A 22,237-nucleotide genomic window follows, 5' to 3' on the forward strand; every position below is an offset into this window, starting at 1 on the left:
CCGCGTTTAAAAACTTTGCCCCCCCCCCCCCCCCCCCCAGGCTAAAATCTATTATTCAGGAAGTTGCTAGAGATTATCGGGATCATTTTCACAGGTAGGTACATATGGTACTATGGTATCTTAAATGAACTTCTGCATTAACCTTTCTAAGGCAGCAGTTATGTTTTTTCTACATGAAAAATGTTATAGTGCCTGCTTTTATATTCATATACTGACATTCAGTAAGACCATTCCATTAACTGAGTGTGTTTTGGGATGCTGACTGTCTTATAGGTTGTCAATTTTTGAATTATGTTGCTGAGTGTGTGCTCTCATCTTCAGTTATAGGAAAAATGTTTAAGGAAAAACTTTTGCTGAAACCCACTATTCTGTTTTCTTTTTCCTCATTCTGTTTTTCACTGATTCTCTTCCAGGGATTTCCAGTTTGGCCATATGGATGGAAATGATTACATTAATAGTTTACTAATGGAGTAAGTAAATTCTTATTTGAATATTCTTTCTTCTCTTGTATTTGTTGCTAAGTATATTTAATTGCAAACAATCTTATGAAGAATTCTTGATTTTCATGGGTTAAAAAAAAAATCATTGTCCTCAGAATTCGGTATGTAACATAGTGTCCATTGTTTGTTAAATTAAACTGCATAATTTAATGTTGGAAGTTTGGCTTACTGATAATGCTGATTGACAAAGCTTATTTTTTAGGTCTGCTTTGTTAAATTAATTACTCTTAGAACTGTGTTGGTTTTTTTTCCTTCCTTAAATGTACAGGGCACTAGACAAAAATTATGTCAATTTGTAACAGGAAATGTAAATAATGGTTATACATTATCTATGGCTTTTATTTGTGGAGAGGCACACAATTCTTGATACATTTTTAAGACATGCATAGAAATACACTTCTGCAGAGAAGCATAAAATGCATGGAAGATGCTGTCTGCACTCGATATGTACATGGTACATTTTGAAATATCGAAGTAGTTTAACAAGATGCTTGACATTTGCCTGTATTGTGATCCTTGTCTAAAAATGCCTAATTAGAAAGTTAAGTTGCTCGGCATTTACAGTTGACTACTTGTTCTCCTCTGGACTTTTGAGTGAAAGAAGAGAAAAACGGGTCAATATGCCAGCCCTGTAAGTTTTCCAAACACCTTTCTTGGGGATCAAAGCATGAACAAGGCATGTGTTTGTGCCCCTAAAGTTTCTAGGAGCTTCATGGGGACTCAGGAGGTACAAGGGCTGTTTTTCTGTGGAATGTTTGTGGATCAACACGTGAATACAATTAATTTAAAACCAGCTGTCTCTCAGTTGAAGTGATGTGATTGATCCAGTGTGTTATAGTTGCCTAAAGTGAGACCTTCCTTACTTCGTTAATTGCTTCTCCTATGCAGGTTCTTATGTCTGATTGTCTGCTGAGCTGGTTCAGCCTGTTTATCTGGCAGAAAAGTGTTTACTTTTTTGGCTAGGAGAGTAGGGGAGTTATTTTGTTGATCCAATAAAACCCTTAAATGTCTTCCCTCGTATTCCGCTGAGTACCAGAACTGATGTACAAAGAAGCAAGGGAGGGAGATGAGGTCCCTGGGAGGAAGAAAATGAAGGGGAAGATGACAGAACGGCCACTTACAGTGGTAGTGATCTAGTGGCAAGATCTGTTCAGCTAGATTGTTTTAACTTAATCTGCAAAATGCCTGATTTTATAATTTGTAGTATATGGGAAATGGCTGTTAAAGTGCTCACAGGCTTTTAATTATTTTCTAAACGGAGCGTATATATTTCCAGCATAAGTGGAAAGCAGCAAAAGAATGCAGCAAAATATGTACAGTATTCTAAGTAGCTGCTCTTCATGTGGCTACTTGAATAATTCGAGTAAAACCGTATTGCAAGTGCTTTAGTTTTCCACGAGATGGCAGCAAGTGGAAATAGAAAAAGCCTCCTGAATCTTGAGCAATGTATTGCAGAATACTTTTTTTACTGTGCTAGATGCACATAGGAACAAATTCTGTTTCTTCACAAAGGACAAAATATTGTATGATTCATGAGGATAGAAGTAGTAGTCCCTGACAGAAGCACTTACGAACCTGGTTGTAACTCCATTAGTAGACATTATAAGTTTTCTGTTTCTTCAGCAGTGGATGAACATGCTTTTCTTGGATTAAAAATGGTATAGTTAAAGCTATGCACAAAAGAAGAAAACAGAATATTATGTATTTTACTGAAAGCAAAGATACCTTTGTGTAAGCTAGGGCATATACCGTTATTGGAATGTCAGCTATAGGTATGTGTAAAGTATTAATTCCCCAGCTCTTGGAAGAAACATTAAAACATTATTAAATGTGTTTTTATGAATTTCTCTGTAGCATATAAAATTTGTATATGGAGTTTTATCTTTCAACTGCTCTACAACCAACTCCAAGAACCTCAGTTACCAGACTGTTAAATGTAATAGAAGCACTTTTTTGGTGGGGGCAGAGGGAGATCTTTTCTGCACCCAAGTAATAAAACTTGTTCTGTTTTGGCTGGGATGAGGTGTTTTGGCAGAGGTTGATAACTTGTTACCAGGCACTTGCAGAAACATCTGGTTTAGTTTGATTGCCTCCTACTTACATTTCTTGTTTGTTCATAATAAACAGAGAATAAAAATGTCAAGGGAAAAATTGTATTTGGAGAATCATATGTTGCAGGTTGTCATTGTTGACAAAGCTTTGCTGTTTGGTTGATTTTTTTTTTTTTTTTTTAAAGTTCCTTTGAAAGGATAAAATTATTTTGTTATCTCTGTAGTTGGCCTTATATTTTTTGAGGTGCCACCGTGCTTTCAACTTGAGTACTAGGAACGTGGTCTGCACCTTAAGTCTTAAGAGTATTCAGATTTCTAGGAGTTTAGAAAATTTTCATGTATAAGTATTAAACTTGTTCACTTCTAGGTTTGGAATTGAACTTAAATTAAACAAACAAACCACCTAAAATGTGTGAGAAAAATTAGAATTTCTATGACTTCAAAGAAAAATGGGAATCTTGAGTAAATGCTAAACAATATTTTCATGAAATAGTTGATTATGGATTGATAGCCACAGTTAAGGCTGAAATCATCATCAATATTGCATGGATTACAAATGTACATGGGTGGGGCACTATTAGACAAGAATGAAAATGTAGAAGAAAAAGGTTTGCATCTTCTGCTGTGAAGAAAAGCCACCTAGTATTTAAGTTCATTATTGACAGAAGTGTAGATAACTGGCAAAGAGTACAGGAGACTTTTCACCTTACTTATTTAATGTATTTTAAGTCTTTCTTGTTGAACAATGTATTTGTGCAGTATTACATTTTCCTAAACCTAATCTAATTTTGAATTTAGGGCTACTTTGAACAGTAGATTATACTGGTTTATCTCCAAAGATAATTTCTAACCTTTTTTTTCTTTTTTCTTTTTTTTTTTTCTTTTTTCTTTCTGATTCTGTGTTACTAAATAATGCTTATGCATGTGAAGGTCAACTGCTGCATAATAATTGTTTAAAAACTCTGTAGCTCATCTGCCATGTCTAAAAGAGATGTAGAAAAACTTTGGTTGGTATAGCTTATTCTTTTGACTTGTCAGGTAGAGGTTGATTGATAGAGCTAATCAGTTGGACCATGGCTGTATGGGACTGAATTTTTGGACTATATATTTGTCTTTGTGCACTAAAACACTTAACATGTTATGCTAATAGTACTTTTCATATGCAAGGCTATTATTTATGATCTCTTATTAATTGGCAAGTTGTAAGTTACCTGATTTGCAGTCACTATGGGTATGTAAAATGCAATAAGCTTCAGTAGTGTCACTGACACGGATGTGAAGGAAAAGATATTAATGAGGAACATGCTCGTACCCTTCAGGTGACTCTCTTCTCCCTTCCCTCTTGCCTTTAAGGAACTGCTACAAGGAACACACACGAAGTGAAGATTAATGGATACCCTTTTATATGATGTAGGAATTATTTGCGTTGTTTTACACAGTAGTTCTTTAAATGTATAAACTATCTGTTTTATGTTTCCAGTGACTTGACAATCCCTACTATTGTTGTATTGAATACCTCCAATCAGCAGTATTTTCTACCAGATAGGCACATTGAGAACACAGAAGACATGGTTCAGTTTATTAACAATATCTTGGATGGTACAGCTGAAGTAAGTCTTCATTGTGACTTGGAATATGTTGGTTGGTGTTTATTTCCTTAGATGCTAAAGTAGGGAAAAAAATTGGTTATTCTGACTGTTAACACCATGTGTTTTATCTGCCTGTCCTGCCTGTCTTGGGTGCTGTCAGTGAATATGTGATTGTGAATTCTTGAGGTGTGCTGTTGCTCGCTGTTCTGACTGCAGAACCTCTTGTAGAAAGCAAGTTTGTTTTTTTTGTTTATAGCATAATGTTAGCTGACTTCTCTTGATATTCCTTTTACTGGTGTCATTGGTAAATTGAAAGCTTTTTATTCATCTCCTGGTTTGTTTTAAATGCATTTGTTTAAAATTTTCTTTGTAGTGCATAATTCAACTCTACCCTTTCTTTTGGGTGGTAAATTAATAAATCCAATAGCTTGATGAATGATAGGTTCAGATTCAAAAAACAGTGGTATACTTGGTTTGCATATTACAAACAGACACAAGTTTACCCCTCTCTGCTCTAAAACTAGAAATGAGCTGTCTTTTGTTAAAACGACAAAATTAATAAATCCATCTGGAATTGATGGCTTAGACAATTTTTTAACATTGGCAAAACTCAGGTTTGCTTATTCCCTCAGTGTACTGTAAGTTGGACAGAAGGCTATGTTGTGTGGATGAAGGAAGAGACCATGGATCAGAGGTTTCATTTGTGCTTATGGGGCAAGAAGGTTTTGCCACGAAGGGGGCAGTGCTAACAAATCATTTGACTGCCTCCTGGGAGAAGCCTGTGTTGGTTTAAGCACAAATTCACTGTATATTGAATGCTTACTGCGTTAGCTGAATCCCACTTTACATTATGCCAGTGGTTTTAGGTCATCGGCTGGTAATGACAAGTAATGATGTAGATTGTTTCAGTCATATGGGGTACTTCAGTTTATTTAATCTGACAAATTGATGTAGCAACATAATACAGGTGGTTTTGCTTGCTGTTCATGACTTTACTGGCCATGCTTCCAGCTGCAAGGTGAGGGGTATTCCTTTAACTTATTTGGTGGTTCTTTGTTCTTCAATTCTCACTTTTTTAATGCTTTGTTAACTGCCTTGAATTATGTTACCAACATCTGTTTGACTCTATTTAAATATATCCTTCTGGTTGAAACAACAAATTAAATTGGTTTCTGTCTGTTTTTTAACTGTGAGGAGATTCGTTTGTGATGCCTTGTGGTTTTTGCCATAGTATCACTTAGGTCTTTCTACCTTTTGTTCGCAATGTTTCAGCTAGAATGATTAAAGGTTTGTCTAAATTCATATCCCTTATATGTATGTGAGAGTGCTAATACAAGACAGACAATACAGAATGTGATTTCATTTAAGCTAAATGGTGTTTATAGACATAAAATGGCACTAATTTGGCTACATTCAGGCCCAAGAAATTGTGCAGCTGTTGAGGAATGACAGTCTCCAAAGTATGCTGGTAAACAAGCAATAGGATGCAGACTTTCTGAACCACAGTTAAATTTCTGAGAAGTATAACATTGACCCCTTCCCTTCCTTGGGAAGTGTTGGATTATTCATCTTGACTGTCTTGTTTTCTGTAAGGCCCTGTAGGTAGCCTTCTATGAGTCTGTTTCATTTTTGAGGACTTTTTTTTGTAATTTGAGGGGGTTTGGTCAGGGTCAAGTGCTGATCAGTTGGCTTCCAAAATGTAGGTTTGTTTCTCTGGCAACTCAAGACACATGAAAATTGGTCCTGTTCAACAGACAAATTGCCTTTGGATTCATGTAATTATTTTGAAGACTGCTATGGCAATGTAGGTATAGTCTGTCATTGCTTGACACAAGTTTTCTTTATTACACATTCATACCTTCTTGTTACTTAGTTCTTAGATTTTTCTAACTGCTTCTGTCGTAATCCATAAATAGATATCCATCAGCTGCAGGAAAGTTCTGATGATCTCTGCAATTTTGTAATTGTTACATCAGGACAGTTGGTAGTTTCTGTTAGTGTTGCTCTATGGTAAGAGAGTGGAGTGCCAGTCCACTGTTGAAGTTTGCACTGATTGTTTAAAACAATTGTGAGAGAATTTTTCGTGAGACTATTGAAATGTTTATCCATGCTTGAGAAGTTGGAGTGTCTGGGCATCATAAGATGCAAGAATAATTACTTTTCATTTCCTTCTAAAGGGACTTAAGATTGCAAGGTCTGAAGAATGAACTTTTGGAATCATAACTGAAAAGTGTCAGCAGTTTTGACATGGTTCCATTTGAAATTTCAGGCACAGGGTGGTGATGGACTTCTGCAACGAATCAAGAGAATCATCTATGATGCCAAGTCTACAGTAGTGGTAAGTTTTATTTTTCATTAAATTAGATGGTGCCCTTGTCAATTAAGATGCAATTATTTTCAAAGGGTTTAGAAATATTTTTATGTAAGTTTGTTTATATTATATATATTGTGTATATATTATAGGTATGTATACATTAGGTTTAAGCCTTGATTAAAGTTTTTAATATTTTCCAGTGGGCTAAATATTCAATATACATTAACTTCTTCAATTTTCATTCCTTTTCTGTATTAGTCTGACATGTACTTTAAGGGATAGAACAAGGAAAATTCAAATCTTTTCCTTGACCCTTTTGACATCCTTTCACTGAAATTGATAGCGTTTTCATGTTCTGAGAAATGTTATGGTTTCAATCTAATTAGTTAACGCATAAGGGGATTAAATACTACACTTGGTGTAGTTTTAAAGCAAATACTTTTATTATCTTTCTTCTAGGTTAATTATGCTTAACAGAATTTTGTTTGGCAGATGTACACAAATTCATTTCTTCACTTGTCCTACACAAGCAAAAAAACCTGTGCTGTGAGTTTAAATTGAAACTCACATGTTTCTGTATGAGCGGCTTCCAAACTTCTGTGAATGTGCAACATTTGGTTTCAGAAACTGATGGCTAAAAGTCCTTCCTCCTGTGCCATTAAACTACTCTGCAGTAGGAAGCTGTCTAATAACAGAATGTTTCTGCAGATCCCTTATTACTCAAACTAATTTTTGAGAATGAGACACAAATAAGAAATGAAACTGGTTGCTTCAAAGTGTCATTTTAACACTGTTGGAACAACTGTTTCTCAAGCTTCAAACAATGAATAGGATATACAGTTGGCATTTTAACATTAACTATCCCAATGCAACATTGTGATATTTGAACTTCCAAGTCTTTTTTTATGAACTTATAGTAGGAATTGTTAAAATGAGGACTTCTCCTCCTTTCTGAAAAACAAACAAACAAACAAAAAAAACCCCAACCCAAAAAAACCAAAACAAAAACCAACCAACCAACCAAAATAAAACCAAACTAAAAAACCTGACTGTCATTTTGGATGTTTCTGAATAAATACACAGAGTAATAAGAGAAGCAATGTGGTAATTTTTTATATTCACTGAAACTGTTTTTACTTCAAATTTGTGTTTCAACAGTCTGTGTTCAAGAGTTCACCACTTCTGGGATGCTTTCTCTTTGGGTTGCCCCTGGGGGTCATCAGCATTATGTGTTACGGAATCTGCACAGCTGATACAGATGGAGGGGTAGATGAACATGAGGCAGCTAAGAGGGAAAATGGTGATCGGGAGCTCACGGACGAAGGCAGTGAGGAAGAACAAGAGGAGGAAAAGAACAGAAAATATACAGAACTTTCAGATGGAGAGCTTAAACAGAAAGACATAATGGAAAAGAAAAAAGACTAACTTGTTTAGCAAAAGAATTCTCTAGAGTTTCCAAATAGACTTATTTATTGAAGGCAGTTGTTTATTGATGATCTTCATGAAAGAGGACCTTTTTGTCTGCATTATGGTAGTTTTGACTTGCATGTATTCAAATTTTCTGAGAAATTGATGGAAAAAAATGGATGTTCTCTTAATTGCCTTTAATAGATTAACAAAGAACAATTTAAACTGAAGAATTTTGCAGGTACAATTCTACACTGGTTTTGTTTTTTGTTTTTTGTTTTGGTTTTTTTTAAGATCTTTGAATTGTTCATTTCCAGAACAGTGAGATAAAGATAATACTACTTGACCTTAGTGTATGTGATGAACTACTACTAATATAGCCCAGCAAAACACTCATTCATACAAAATTAAGGCTGAAAACTAAGAAAGATTAAGAGATTTTTAAAGTCTCTCAGAGCCTGATAGCTAAAGACAACTTAGAGTTTTCCAAGAATTCACGTGTTCTACCTGTTGCACATTATTTTGGAACAAAAAAAAAACCCACCCCAAACTTTTCTATTTTCTCAAGTTAAATTTAAATTTTTAGTGATTAGAGGACTGTTTTACTATGTAATAATATAATTATTGGCGGTCAAGAACGTTTACTTGATATAGGATGTGGGAGTTACATGCTAAATTAAGTCTTTATTAGTGCTTTAGCAGCTAAAAATATTGGAAAACTATATTATAACCCTTTTAAAATGATTGCCTGTTAAATTGTTTTGTATGAGTGCTTACACAAACTTACAGTGCAAATGATCTTTGTTTTCTGAATCCACAGTACAACGTGATAAAGGAAGACAAAAATATAAACACCCTCTGACTATTTTGCATAAATCTTTAATGACAAGCTTTTGGAATGGTGTAAATTTGTTCTACAGTGTTTAATTCAGGTTGTTATATATCTTTGAGGTAGTTGGTATTGATACTTTTGTTTGAGACTGTTACCTACTCTGAAGGAGAGAGTTAAGAGCATAATATTAACATTCATGGAGATTGGTCAGTATAATGCATTTTTTTTACCTGTTTAATCATAAAATTTACTTTTAATACAACCCTATGACTGTGAAAAGGACTAGTTTGTGTCCTGGGTTAAAATCTCCAAGGATAAGCTATAAAGCAGCCTTTGGCATTGATGTCGTGGAGAGTACCACAGAAACAAAACATACATTGCTCTTCGTCTTACTATTCATGCTGTGTTTGGGTTTTTTGGGGTTTTTTTTTTTTTTGGGTTTTTTTTTTTGTGTTTTTTTTTTTTTTTTTAAAGCTATATTACTGTATTATAAAGATTATAATGTCCTACTTATAAAGCAGCTTGATCACATAAGAAATTACTATGCTATACCACTAAATTAAGGGATTTTAAATGAAAAACATGGGTAAGCTTAAATAGACAAGTTCTGTGTTTCAGTAAACCTGATAATGATATAAATCATAACCAGGGAAAATGTATTGCATCCTTTTTCCTTGTAGGAAAGAAACTTGTTTCTTCTGTTTAATTAGCTTGATAACAGCTGGCTTCATGTTGCAGTGCAGAGTACAGTAAGTAGATGCCTGACTTCAAAGATTCTTGTTATCTAATGGTATAAACAATATCTAAGGAGATCAGGAATTTTTTCAGAAAAATTTCATGTCTGTTTCTGAGTCTAACCTTTTTGGGGGGGGGGGAGAATTCATAGATTACTGAGCAGCAGGTGTCTGATACAGGGGGTTTTTTCCTTTTTTGTTTTCTCCTTTTTCCTTCTGTGAATGGCCTTTTTAAATTTTTTATCGTTATAGCTAGTTGTACATAGTGACTTGAGTTTTCTTGCTTTTTGATTTTATTTTATTGTTTTGGGAGAATCTTTGAGGTGTAGTTGTAGCATATATGTGAAGAGTGAGTTGCTTAAAAATGTGTTTAGAAAGTTTTTTTTAACATCGTGTAGAGCTCTTGAGTTGGTTTTGGAAAAAAAAAAAGCTCTTAATGACAAGCCTGTAAATTTCTTTGGACTTTAGCACGACTCAGTGCTGAGAGTCAAAATGTAGGACTATTAAGGCAGTAATATGTTTTCTTGGTTTGTCTCCTTTCTCAAGATTTCAAATACAGATCAATTACATATTTAATTTTGGCTCAGGCTGGAAACCTGCAGCTTTTGACTTAATAAAAAACCTGAGGTGGTCACTGGAACACTGCTGTTCCTTCTATGGTGTGTAATTAAAAAAAAATAATTCTGAATTCTGCTGCACTGTTAAGAACCGTTTCAGCTATGAGCCTTAACTTTTGTGGTTATTTTTGTTTGTGTTTATAATCAGTAATAGCCAAATAACTTGCTGAGAAATCTTCCAAGATACGGACCTGAATATGATAAATACTGTGCAAGAAACAGATCTCACTAGGGTCTGTTAAAACTGCAACACTTAACTGCTAGAGTTAGGAGGAAAGCATGTGTCTCAGTCACTTCTGAACTGTAATATCAATCAGATGTGTACTGAACTGTTGAAAATTAAACTTGAAATGTACTGCTGTTTTCGCCAAATCCTTCTTCCAGCTATAGTCAACAAGACATCGGGAGAAGAAAAGCATACAAATCATATGCAGGGTGTCAGAAGTGTTGTGAAATTAAGGAGTTCGGTGTGGTCATGCAAGTAATCTAGAATGCTGTCTGAGGGGGGATCTGGTGTGGCTTTTTTTTTCTTCAGTCTTTAAAGGTTTCCTAAAGCAACTTCACTATAATAACTTTGAATTCATGAAATAATGCTGCTTTTTTAAGTCAAGTGTAAGCCTTTTGTTTTTCTGTAATAAAGACATTTAAAAGAGCTTGTTTCCTTTGCTTAATTTACACTGTGTTAAGCTTAGATATTACACATTGTGTAGGAGGCCATGTTTCCTGGGACAGTCGTTGTAAGTGTACTTTAGGCCTGGAGTAACACAGTACAGAAATGTAGCTGGTAGCCTTTAAAAAGAAAAATGAGTTCATCCTATGCGATACCTTCTCGTCAATATTTTGAAAATACTCTCTAAATGTAGGAGCATCCTAGCAGTATAAAATGAATGCATTTCTGGAAAAGAAATTCTAAAATACCAGTTAGTTCCATTAGCATACTCTCAAATTCTTACAAGAGTTTCAGTAGCAAAGGGAACCTGAGGCAGGCTGTTATAGTGTACATCTGCTTCTGGAAGAATTTGAGTAGCCTTGACACTTGGATATGCGCAGTCTCTTAGTGCTTCATTGTTTACCTAGGCTGTTTTAACAGATACTGTCCACGCTGTGGTGCTCACTGCTTAAAGAATGGAATGATTACACTGTGGTAGACCTGATGTGTTGAAGATGGCAAAGTGCTTAATTTTCATGAAGTATTTAAGTAAAAGGTTTAGCTTGCTCTGTTTTGGCCCAGAACTAATTTACCCTGTTTCTCTTTTGTCAGCATGTTTGAAGACATGGATGTAGGTGGAGTGGGAGGGTGGAGAGTTGTTCTGATGATAGTCAAAACCTCAAGTCGGTGAAAAGCATGCAAAACCAGAATGTACTTCCCTTAAGCTGTTAAAATCTTGTGAGACTACAGGTGTTACAGGTTGTGAGAGAGTGGTACTGGCTCTCAATCTTCTCGGGAAAGAAGGCAACTTTCTGCTGTTTTGTCATCGCTGAAGTACATTGCTAACAGATTGAATCATAGGAAACTGTTGCACGTTATATTGCTGTAACCCACGAAGACAATTTTGACAGTATTGTGTTGAATGCTTTGTTGAACTCTTAACTTGCAAGGTTTTTGTAGACTGCCTAGGCAGTATGTGCATTCCCGAAACAATTCTTTCTCTGTTTTCTGAAATTTCAACCATTTTAAAGGATTACTGCTACTATCCTGTATATCAATTTACTGACATAAAGCACCATTTAGCAGCTGATGTGAACTCTCCTGTTGCTAGCAAACTTCCTTCTGCTTATACACCAAGGACTATAGAAATGTTTGCAGTTGCTTAGCAAGGATAAATAGACTACAAGTATTTTACATAAAACATTTTTGAATGGAGTATTGTGGCTTTTAACAATAAAACCTGAAAGATCTAGAAGGTCCTTTGAGGAGGAGTGAGGAGACCTTTAAGACTTTTACTAATGTGAGGAATAGTATTGCTTTCTAGATCAGTTTCCCTGTAACTTTAGATTGGAGAAAAGAGGAAAACATCACTGAATGAGTGTATGACTTGACAGCCAGTTTGTACTGAAAACAGTTTTGCTTTTCTCGTGTGTGCTTCTGTCACTTCACTTCCATTGCATCGGTTGTAGTACTCAGCAGCCCCTGTTGCAAAGTTGGCGTAGTCTTCAGGTGGGTTAATGACTGTTCTGACCAAAATGATGTGTGGTTTTAGGCTGTTTTAGGAGATTGAAACTTTGGTAGGCACTAAGGCTGACACATGAAGGGGATGAAAATGCATAGACAGAAGAAATGGGAATGGGAGAAAGGAATAGAGCAGGGCCATGTATTCTTGTATCTGTGTCTTATGTTTTGATATGGATTAGCTACGTTTAACATGCGTGCATAGCTAGTGGGAGTTTAAGCCCTTCCAAAAGAAATCTTGTATCTCCGTTTACTTTACAGAGGGCCTTTGGCTGGATAAGTTTGCCTGACAGAGAGTGAGTAGCATTACTACCCGGTCAGGATTACTTATGGATGTTTTTGCTGTTTCTCAGCAGAAACATACACTCCAGATCACTCAAAATAACATACTTTAATGTTCAGTGTTTGTTTAAAAAAAAAACAAAAACAAACACCAAAACCAAACTCAAAACCCAATTCTCATCTTAGGTTGCTACACTGCTACTTTAAAGGAATAATAACTTAGAGAATATTTAAATTCTTGCAAAGGTGGCAACTTGTAGTCTTAATGCTTTCAGGAATTAGAGATCTAATAAAAAAATGTAGGATTTGTATTTTCATCGTAAAGAAGTGTTGTTGGGGTGGTTTTTTTAATAATTAAAAAAATAAAATATTGCAACAGTTGCTGCAATTTCATTCTCTTTACCTGAATAGTAAATGTTGACTCTTAATCCAAAGCAGATAATGTACTGTTCATAGACTGTAAAAACTTTAACTGACTCCAAAAGAAAACAAAAAGATTTTGGGACTTAGGTACTTAAGTTTTTTAGTCCCTTCCCAAAGTAGGGTTCGTTGTTTGTTTGTTTGTTTTTTTTTCTTTTATCCTTGAGTCATATTGACTGTAACTTTTTAGTTAATCTTCAATTTTTTTCTTAGTATGCTTCTCTAAAAGAATTTCTGAATATCCTGACAGCACACTGGACATTAAAAATTAAAATGCAGACTGGTGTTCTGGATGGCTACTGGCTAATTTTATTTCCTCTTTGCTTTTGTAAAATATGTCTTTTTTTGATCTTACGTTTGTACATCGAGCCAGTTGAGCTGCTTCTGCTTAACACTTCCTGCAGGATCACACAACTAAAACAAAATTTATTAGTTAATATTTTCTAAAAGGAGACTTTAAAAAAAAAAAAAAAGGATACCACTTAGAAGCTATCAAAATGTCAGAGTGGTTTTGTTCGACATTTTTGGAAATATTTTGTCAACAAACATTTGAATCTTTAAATCTTAAAGTATCGGAATAACTTCTCTGTCTTAAACAGGAGGAATTACACAAAAAAGGTGGTCCTATGGCAGACCACATCTCAAGTAGCGGAAGGCATGTAGATGGTCTATACAGAAACAAAGTTTCTAGGAACAGAATTCCCCTTGAAGTAAGAGATCTCCTTTTATGTAAAGTGGAAAAAAGCTAAAGCTTCCTTCTTTTCAGTCACTACAAAAATTAAATTTGAAGGTATTTCCCGTAGAAGATGGGAGAAATACTTGTTGGCCCGGAGAAGTCCTTGACAGTGCCTTAGTTGCTCTTGAGCTGGACAAAGAGATTAATTGCCTTTAGCAGATTATCATTTAGTAGCTATGTCAAGAGTCTCAGTGGAGAAAATAATTATAAACTATGCTGTGCCTTCATGCAAAATTATGCTCTATGCAAATAAAAAACACTTGAGAATTGAGTTAAACCTTGAGATGGCAGTACTATGGTGCATATCTTCTCCCTTTTCTTCCCCATCTTTTAAAAATACATACTTTTTTAAAAAACAAATGCAGAAGGAATACATATTTTTGTTCTTTGTGGCTTATTTGTGAAATCCCAAAATGCTTCCATCACATCCCAAATGCCACAGGTTGCAAGAGATGATGTGATACATTGTGGTGTTAACTTTTTAAGGTTTATCTGATCCTACTGTAAAGTAAGAATTATCAAAAGGCTTTCCAAATGGGTTGAAGGAGAAGAAGTATTTTCTAAAAGGTAAACAGAAGTATTGCTCTATGTTGAGTGCCTCTGACAGATGTACCGGAATATAAAAAAATACTCTTTGGAACAGATCTTTTAAGTAGCTGGGAGCTTCTCATACCATATTGTCATAATTTAAAATAGAAGGATTTCTAGCAGAGTGAGAGTAAGTAATACTTGATTTTCAGAACAGTATTTAAATGCAGATATGAATCTTTACCTGAACATAGTGTATTTCTAGTTTTACACTTTTCATCATGTTTTTTAAGTGGTCTGTCTTCAAAAGGAAAGCTGTCAGTGCATTCATGTGAATCTGTGTTGGATTTTAGTTTCCAGGGAGCACCTGGAGTTCAGGCATAATGCAGAAACATGGGGTTCTTTCAGTGGGCCATAACTCTGTGTCAACTTCAGTTGTCAGAAATTAAATATTAAGACATACTAGAAATAAGACCTCAAGTTGCTCACTTAGCTTTGCAAAGGCTCAAGCTGTGTATGGAAAATTAATCAGGCATGGGTGTTGTGTGTTAGCTAATGGAGAATGATTATCTATGGCTTAATCCCAAGGAAGAAGTTGCAAGCCTGCCTTTAGTTTTGTAAATAGTGGTTATGAGGTGGGAGGAATTTTTCTTACTGACATCCTTAACTGTTGCATCCAAAAGGCGTGATCTTGGCTAGAAACGTGCAGCAAGGCTCATAGGGGAATGAAGTTCGCAATGAGGGCTATAAAGGCAGGATGATCTTAAAGTAAGACTCTTCCTCATGTTAAGGTGCAATGGAGGCTGGGAAAGAGTTATAAAGGAAGCGCATAATAAAATAACGATGCTTGTAATATTCACATTCAGATAATATGCTACTCTATCATGCCAGTCATCTTCAAAGAGTGTTAATAAGCCTGAGGTTATATCAGGATATGATGCACCACGTTGGCAAGAAAAAGTGAAAAGTTTCCATAGCATTGGCAGTTCTTTTCACTTCTTCCCTGTAGAAGAAAAAATACCTTGGTGCAGACTCTTGGTGTGACCTAGCACGGCTGAGCTCCAACACCGGTTTCTTGTCCCACATCATTTCCCGGAAGCAGGAGCTCGACTGCATGGAGCAGTGTCTCTAGTGAGCAGTGGCTCTGGTAGCCTCTGTCGCACACGTGTGGGTTAGCCCCAGTGGTTTTCAGAAAGAGTTGGATGTTGGCCGCAATGAACGTGAGCCTGAAAAGTGGCAGTAGCAGAGACTTCGGGAGCCTCAGCTTTGACATGCAGGACGTGTGCTGCTGTAAGTAGTTTTAATGACCATCTGAAAACACAGGGGAAAGGACTTTTTCTAAACACTTTAAAGTCATCATTGCATCGCTGTGATGATGTATCATAAGGCGAGGAAGAATACATGAGGTATAGAGGTGAGCAGACACAAACACCTGCGGGGTATTTCCTCTGCTTGGGCCCGTGCATGCTCGTTTGAAGCTAGGACAAGGCCACTCGGTTTTGGGGACAGTGAGTTCATGATCATAGATGTAGGTTGGTCTGTGCCGGTTGGTCTGTGTCTCTTGGTCCTTGGGCAGTGAACTTGCCCTGTCATGTTTAAATTAGAGTGTAGACATGCCATGGAGCATTAAGTTCAGTTTCTGGCCATCTTCCTTTGACGTGGAGTGCAGTTTTAGTCCTGGTTTCATCTGGGATGTAATTAGCTGTCTTCCTAGTAGCTGGTACAGTGCTATGTTTTGAGTTCAGTATGTGAAGAATGTTGATAACACTGATGTTTTCAGTTGTTGCTCAGTAGTGTTTAGACTACAGTCAAGGATTTTTCAGCTTCTCATGCCCAGCCAGGGCACCTGACCCAAACTGGCCAACAGTGTATTCCATACCATGTGACATCCCATCTAGTTTAGGAACTGGGAAGTGGGGGGGGCAGGGTGTTCGCCGCTTGGGGGACTGGCTGGGTGTCGGTCGGCGGGTGGTGAGCGATTGCCCTGTGCATCATTTGTACATTTCAATCCTTTTATTACTACTGTTGTCATTTTATTAGTGTTATCATTATCATTATTAGTCTCTTCTTTTCTGTTCTATTAAATCGTTCTTATCTCAACCCAGGAGTTTTACTTCTTTTCCTGATTTTTCTCCCCCATCCCACTGGATGGGGGGGGAGTGAGTGAGCGGCTGCGTGGTGCTTAGTTGCTGGCTGGGGTTAAACCACGACAGGCGCTTAGGCCATAGTTTCATTATGCTGCCACTTCAATGACAGTGCTGGCTTAAGGACTTTCTAGCCTTGTGCCTTTGTACGCTGCCCTTCAAATTACAGCCGTGCAAGCTGTTGGAAGAGCAGCACTGTAAGTGGATAAATGAACTGATCTGGGTGAATACAACTCCTTGGACGGAACAGCATGCCAGGGTATGAGAGAGCACCAAGGGTCTGGAGCAGCAGCAAAGTGGGAAACTTTTTAAGGATATTTCATGACAAGCTGGCTATGCTGACTTAGGTATTTATTTCGTCCTTGCTTGCTTCTTCCAGAAAACAGGTGATTTGGCCGAGTCCTTACCGTGAAGACCCTGTGGGTTGCTCTCCCGTGATCCCTCTTTCAGTAGTGCAGTAATATTGTTTGTAATGTACCTTAACCTCTCCTTGCTAGGAGACAGTTAAAATGGAAAAGGAAAAATCTCAAGTCTTGTCATTTTAGGCAAAATGCACCTTGCAGGGGATATAACTAGGTAAGAGTAGGAAGGATGCACTTCACAGAGTGTAACTGTGGACAATCGCTGTCATAGTGATAGAATGACTCACTAGGTTATACATTTGTAGATAAATTCTGCTTTGCAGTTCTGCATGTACATTTAAAACCACAGAATGCTTGAAGTCTGAGTCCAGACTCAGCAATCCTTTTCATTTGTGCATGACTACCTAGGCAAATATCTGAGAGAAACTGGAGCTACATTATAGAAAGGGACAGGGTTTTCAGACTTGCATTTTAGGAGAGAAATTTCCTTCATGTATAGAGAAAGATAACTACACGAATTTTAGACTAATCTGTCTGGCACGTAGCAGTTGCAGGTTTTTTGGTAGAGTTTTCTGTATGAGAATCTAAGAGCTTTATCAGGTGGATAGATTTAAGAACTGTTGCAAAAGAAGGTCAAATGAAAATCTCAAATATCTGCAATGCTTTATTTTGGAAGCACTTTTCCCAAGTTAGATGGGAACATTGTGGTTGTAACCTTGGAGAAACAGAGGATACAGTCCCAAAGGCTATATATATTATGTTCCTAGTAACTTGACAGAAAAGCAAAAGACACCTTTAACCAGCAGTGGCCAGAGATTTATGCTGATGACTAGTGACAGCCTTGACCACTCCTCTTGGCTGAAAAGACTGCTCTCTTCAACCAGTTGGTCACTTGCCTATTATATCTATTAACTTGTTCTGTTTTGTTTCCCTGCTTTTCCCCTTTCATCTAATTTTCTTTGTCTCTTTTCCTTTTGTATTGTACCCTGTAACTCTTTTACCATGTCATTTTCCCCTGCCCTTTTCCAAGCTTTTTTTGATTCTCCTTTCTTTCCCTCCATATATATTAGCAGTCAGAAAGATACAGAAAATATCAGATAACGATGAAACAGTCTGTAGTTTAAAATCTTCATTCAGGCTACTGTGTGACCTCTCAGGCTGTTTCGTAATGATGTTGTTTCCTTGGTGGCCCAACATGCTCAATATTCTGGTATCTTACATAGGTTTGTTCATTAAATTTGACTGGCTGAGTTGAAATTAATAGGATATTTTATTATTAAAATAAGGGAAAAGCTTGTTACAGGTAACTTACAGATTTGAGATTTAACACATTTGTATGCAGTAGATATAACATCTTGCCTTTGAGCCTTCCTCTTAGGAGTTGTCACATTTCACTCCTATATTTAGAAAACAAGGCAATTTTAGATTTGCCTCTCTTGAATTTTTACTACAGTTAATGAAGAATTTAAGCCTTCCTTTCAGTGAAGAACATACAGATAAGCATTAGCTGATTAATTTTGTCTTGACCTCAGATGATAAACATGGTCTTGCAAATTACTACTTTCCCTCTAGCCCATTATTAATTTCTGTGATTAAAATACTGTAGATACAAACTTATCTGGTACTCCTGTTGTTCATATAGTTAATCTTTGGATCAGCAGTTGATGTCTAATTAGAATATGGATGCAGAGCATATATTTTTCAGATTGAAAAAAAACAATGCTTTTTTTCAGAGGCCTTTTCTTTCCTCCCTGTCTTCTGTTTTTGTAGTTTTGAGTGAAATCTAGAGAAAGCAGATAATAACGTGATCTAGAAGCGAGTCATTATAATGCAATGGCACAATGTCTGTGGAAAACACACTGGTTACTGTCAAAGAGCAGTTGATATGTGTTTGTTCTCTTGGCAAAACTGTTTTAACTGAGCATAACTAATGGTCTTTGTTTTTCCAGAATGCCATAATGGCATTCTGATTTTCATCTAGCCAAGGTGTATCTTTCTCCTTCCCTTTCTTTGTTAACATAAGTGTCAACATAGAAACAAACTACTGGGTCCTGTGCAGTTGATAAGCTGTGTTCTCATAACGAAAATATCTCATTTTGCTTGTTTTAGACATGACCAGTGTTTCTGTAATATTCAGAAGAATAATTCCCAATTAGTCCAAATAGTTTATGCTTGAGCAGAACTATAAGTTCTCTGTGGATTCTTCAAAGCTTTCTACCACTGTACTTTATTACCTTTTTGCAAGGTAATTTTTTCTGTGAATTGCTTGTTTGTCAATGGCATTATGTTAGCAAACTTCTAAATGTGCAAGTTCTAAATTTCTGTGCAGCCTAAAGAAATGGAACAGGAAAAATGATGATTCGGCAAACTCTCTCTCTTGTACAATGCAACCCCAAACATCACAAATTAAAAGGCAATTTGCCTGTGATTATTAAAGCTTAGGCATTAAGACTGCTAGTTAGTCTAATTTCTAGTATCTGTGTCTGCTGCAATGAGCTGAAATGTTTGATTTCTATATGGTGCTGTTTAGGCTATACCACAGTTCAGGTCTCCCAGAAAAAATTGTATTAGTCTGGTCCTGCAGCACTGTAGTTGATGTCTGGTAAACTGTGGTTCATTGAAATATTTGAACCATGGGCTCTGGAGATGAAAGACTAAGGTAATACTTAACTTTAACAGAAGTCGGTCTACAGATTGTTCAAAGCAAAATAACCTCTCCCTGTCAACTGTCTGAAACACAGCTGTAAGAAACAGAATTCTAAGGTAATTTACTTCTGTCTCTTTGCTTCTGTGTTCCGTTGACCATCAGGTTGTTCAGCACCTTTATGCTGTTCTAGAGTAACTTGCTGCCTAATGGTAAATAATCTAAATTTATAATTTTATAGACTACATGTATCTACACAGTCACTATGAAATGTCTTTAAATGCAGACAGTGTAAGTACAGAAACAATTGAAGTGTCTCTAAAACTCTAAATCCCAATGAGAGACAAAATATAAAACTTCAAAATACATTCATCTTTAATAAAATTTCATACCTATATCACACAGGTGTTATTAGATCACACAGGTAACGATGATAATCTGCTTATTTAAATTAATATCTATGTCTTTTCAGTTTCATATATTCACACAAGGGCAATATTAAAGGATTGTTTAATTATCCATCCTTTAAGTCTTCTGAGATTCAGGAAAAAAATCACAGTGATGAATAAAAAGAGAAAAAGATTATAACTGTCAATCATTTGTATAATTCAATTTTTAAACAGCATGTGACTCAATTACTAGGGAGGTTAATAGAGAAAATGTAGATTGTCTTCCCTGAAAAATAGATTTACAATACCATGGGTGGTCTGTTCCACAGAAAATTAAAAGAACATCTCTGTAGTTAACACTATGCATTTTTCAACAAAAATGAAGACAGTTCTGGACAGTTGCTTGTGAAAACAGACCATAGAATTTAATTGGGATTTCCAGTCATAATCTTCCAGCAGTGCCTCTCTGTTAATATGGTAATATTAGTAAATGCCAAGTCTCTGAATCTAACTCTGTGTGTTAATGGGGGATCTTAATGATTAACAGCCTAATCCAGTCCTTCTAGTGCAAGGCCACTGGAAGTCTCTGAAATATAATTACATATTTAGAAATAATTCAGTGGAAAAAAGCATAGTGTTTTTCAAAAGAATTTTCAAAAATAATGTTTTCACAAATCTTCCTTTAATGTTTTCTCTTTGCAAATGTTCTAACATGTTCCACTCATGATCCCCACCACTCAGAGCGCTTTGTGACTCATTAGTTACAACTGACTAATAAATCCCAGAAGTGGATTTGAATGCTTTATATTTGAAAATAATTGGTCAACACAGTTTAAAATTCTAACATATATATTTGAGAGAAAGATGATTGCCAGTTAAAACCTCCTCCTAATCAAAAGAGAGACTACCTTGCTACAATGAATCATGGGTTTGACTCGTCTCCAAAAGAGTTTTGTGCATTCTGTGTTTTAACTGTTAGAGGTTTAAGTTAAAGTTGTAATATTAGTTGTAGAGCTAAGTTATCTGCTGCAAACCATTTGTTCGTTTTTTACGAACAAGTTTTCTAAAATGCTCTCATTACCATCTTGAGCTGTCTTTTGAGTAATCCAAAATAATACCTTACTTTAGAGAGGTAATGAATGCATGCACCTAAAATGGTGAATTTGCTTGAAAATTACTCTGCTGTGCTGTTCCAAGTGGGGTTACAGAATGTTGAGGATGATGCCATTTCCAAACCAAAAAAAAGAAACCCCAAACCAACTCTATTTTTTTTTCTGGAGCATTCAACTACTGTAACTCAATGCATTTGTTTTTACTGTTGTGACCCATCCATGAATATGCTATTTTTCTCTGTGCTGGGATACTCTTCAATTGTCTGTCTTTAGGACAGAGACAGCAAAACAAAGTCTGATGTATTTAGATGTCTATTAGTTTCAGTATCTTTCTCCTCATACTGTTCCACTCACCTGTAGTTGGTCAATGTATGCATTTCTAGTATGAAGATACTCTGTCCTGTTCTAGAAAAATTTCTAATATGATGCACTATGAAAGTGTCCCATAACTGAACTTCTGGGACTCTTACATCATGTTTTCTACTAAAATGCAACTTTTAGAGCTGCATACTAATTTTTTTTTTATATATATACTTCAAGAGAATGGAGTGTGAGCTACTTCTTACCCCTTTCTTACCCCTTTCTTACCCCTACAGTACTTTTAAATTCCTTTTCTGAGAACTCATTAGAGCAATATGTAAGATCTTTAAGCCAACTTTCTTCACCAAAAAAAAAGGGAATGCCAATGTAAAGGAAGCCAACAGTCTCAGCTGCTTAGGTGCTTGAATGCTGTACATACAACACGTTTTATGTCTGCATCGTGCTTATAATACATAAATGTTAGATAATTTAGCAGTCTAACCATAAGCTGTGTATGATTTTCCTGTAGGAACTGCTGGAAAGACAATAAAAACTTTTACAGTAGGTCTTTCCCACCCACCCCAATATTTTCTATTTCTAATGCTTATTTTCTGTGCCAGTTTCACTAATAGCAAAAAGAAAAGAAAAAAGCTTAGGTGTTTGATAAAGCACTTGCTGAGTTATGATTACTCTTCATCTATTTCTTTTGAAATTAATAGTAAATTAACTAATTAATGGTGGACAGAAGTCAGTAAAAGATTCAACAATGTGCCATATATACCTTACTTGGCTACATTTTTGCACTTCTGGTTGTAATGAATGCTTTTTATTGTATCAAGACATTTTAAAAAAAGGCATTTTACTCCAGTTGTTTTTAGATTACCTTTTAAACCCGGTGTTTTATAGTGATTCTTAATAAAAAATGAGAAGTTAGACTTAGATTCTAATTTAGAGTACAGTTAGCATTAAATATCTTGATAATCATTAAAGTCATGTAGGGGTTTTTTTTTTTGTTTAATGGAAAAGCTTTCATTTTTAGAAAATTGCTTAATCTATTTAAATTTCTCTTTTCTTAAGTGTGGGAAGGAAAAGTCACAGTCAGGTTA

At 35.9% G+C, this 22,237-nt stretch overlaps 1 protein-coding gene across 1 annotated transcript in view; it reads left to right on the plus strand.

Annotated features, from left to right (window-relative positions):
• TMX3 (thioredoxin-related transmembrane protein 3) overlaps nt 1-8,027 on the plus strand; it is a 28,576-nt gene extending 20,549 nt beyond the window's left edge. Inside the window, exons 12-16 of the mRNA XM_010583341.1 lie at nt 41-94; nt 414-470; nt 4,032-4,161; nt 6,410-6,478; nt 7,613-8,027. Of these exons, the coding sequence (XP_010581643.1) occupies nt 41-94; nt 414-470; nt 4,032-4,161; nt 6,410-6,478; nt 7,613-7,879 (577 nt within the window). The 3' untranslated portion in view covers nt 7,880-8,027. The remainder of the gene's footprint in view (nt 1-40; nt 95-413; nt 471-4,031; nt 4,162-6,409; nt 6,479-7,612) is intronic.
• The last annotated feature ends 14,210 nt before the right edge of the window (nt 8,028-22,237 follow it).

This window comes from Haliaeetus leucocephalus, unplaced genomic scaffold (assembly GCF_000737465.1).
Source record: "Haliaeetus leucocephalus isolate CR32 unplaced genomic scaffold, Haliaeetus_leucocephalus-4.0 Scaffold889, whole genome shotgun sequence".
NCBI lineage: Eukaryota > Metazoa > Chordata > Aves > Accipitriformes > Accipitridae > Haliaeetus > Haliaeetus leucocephalus.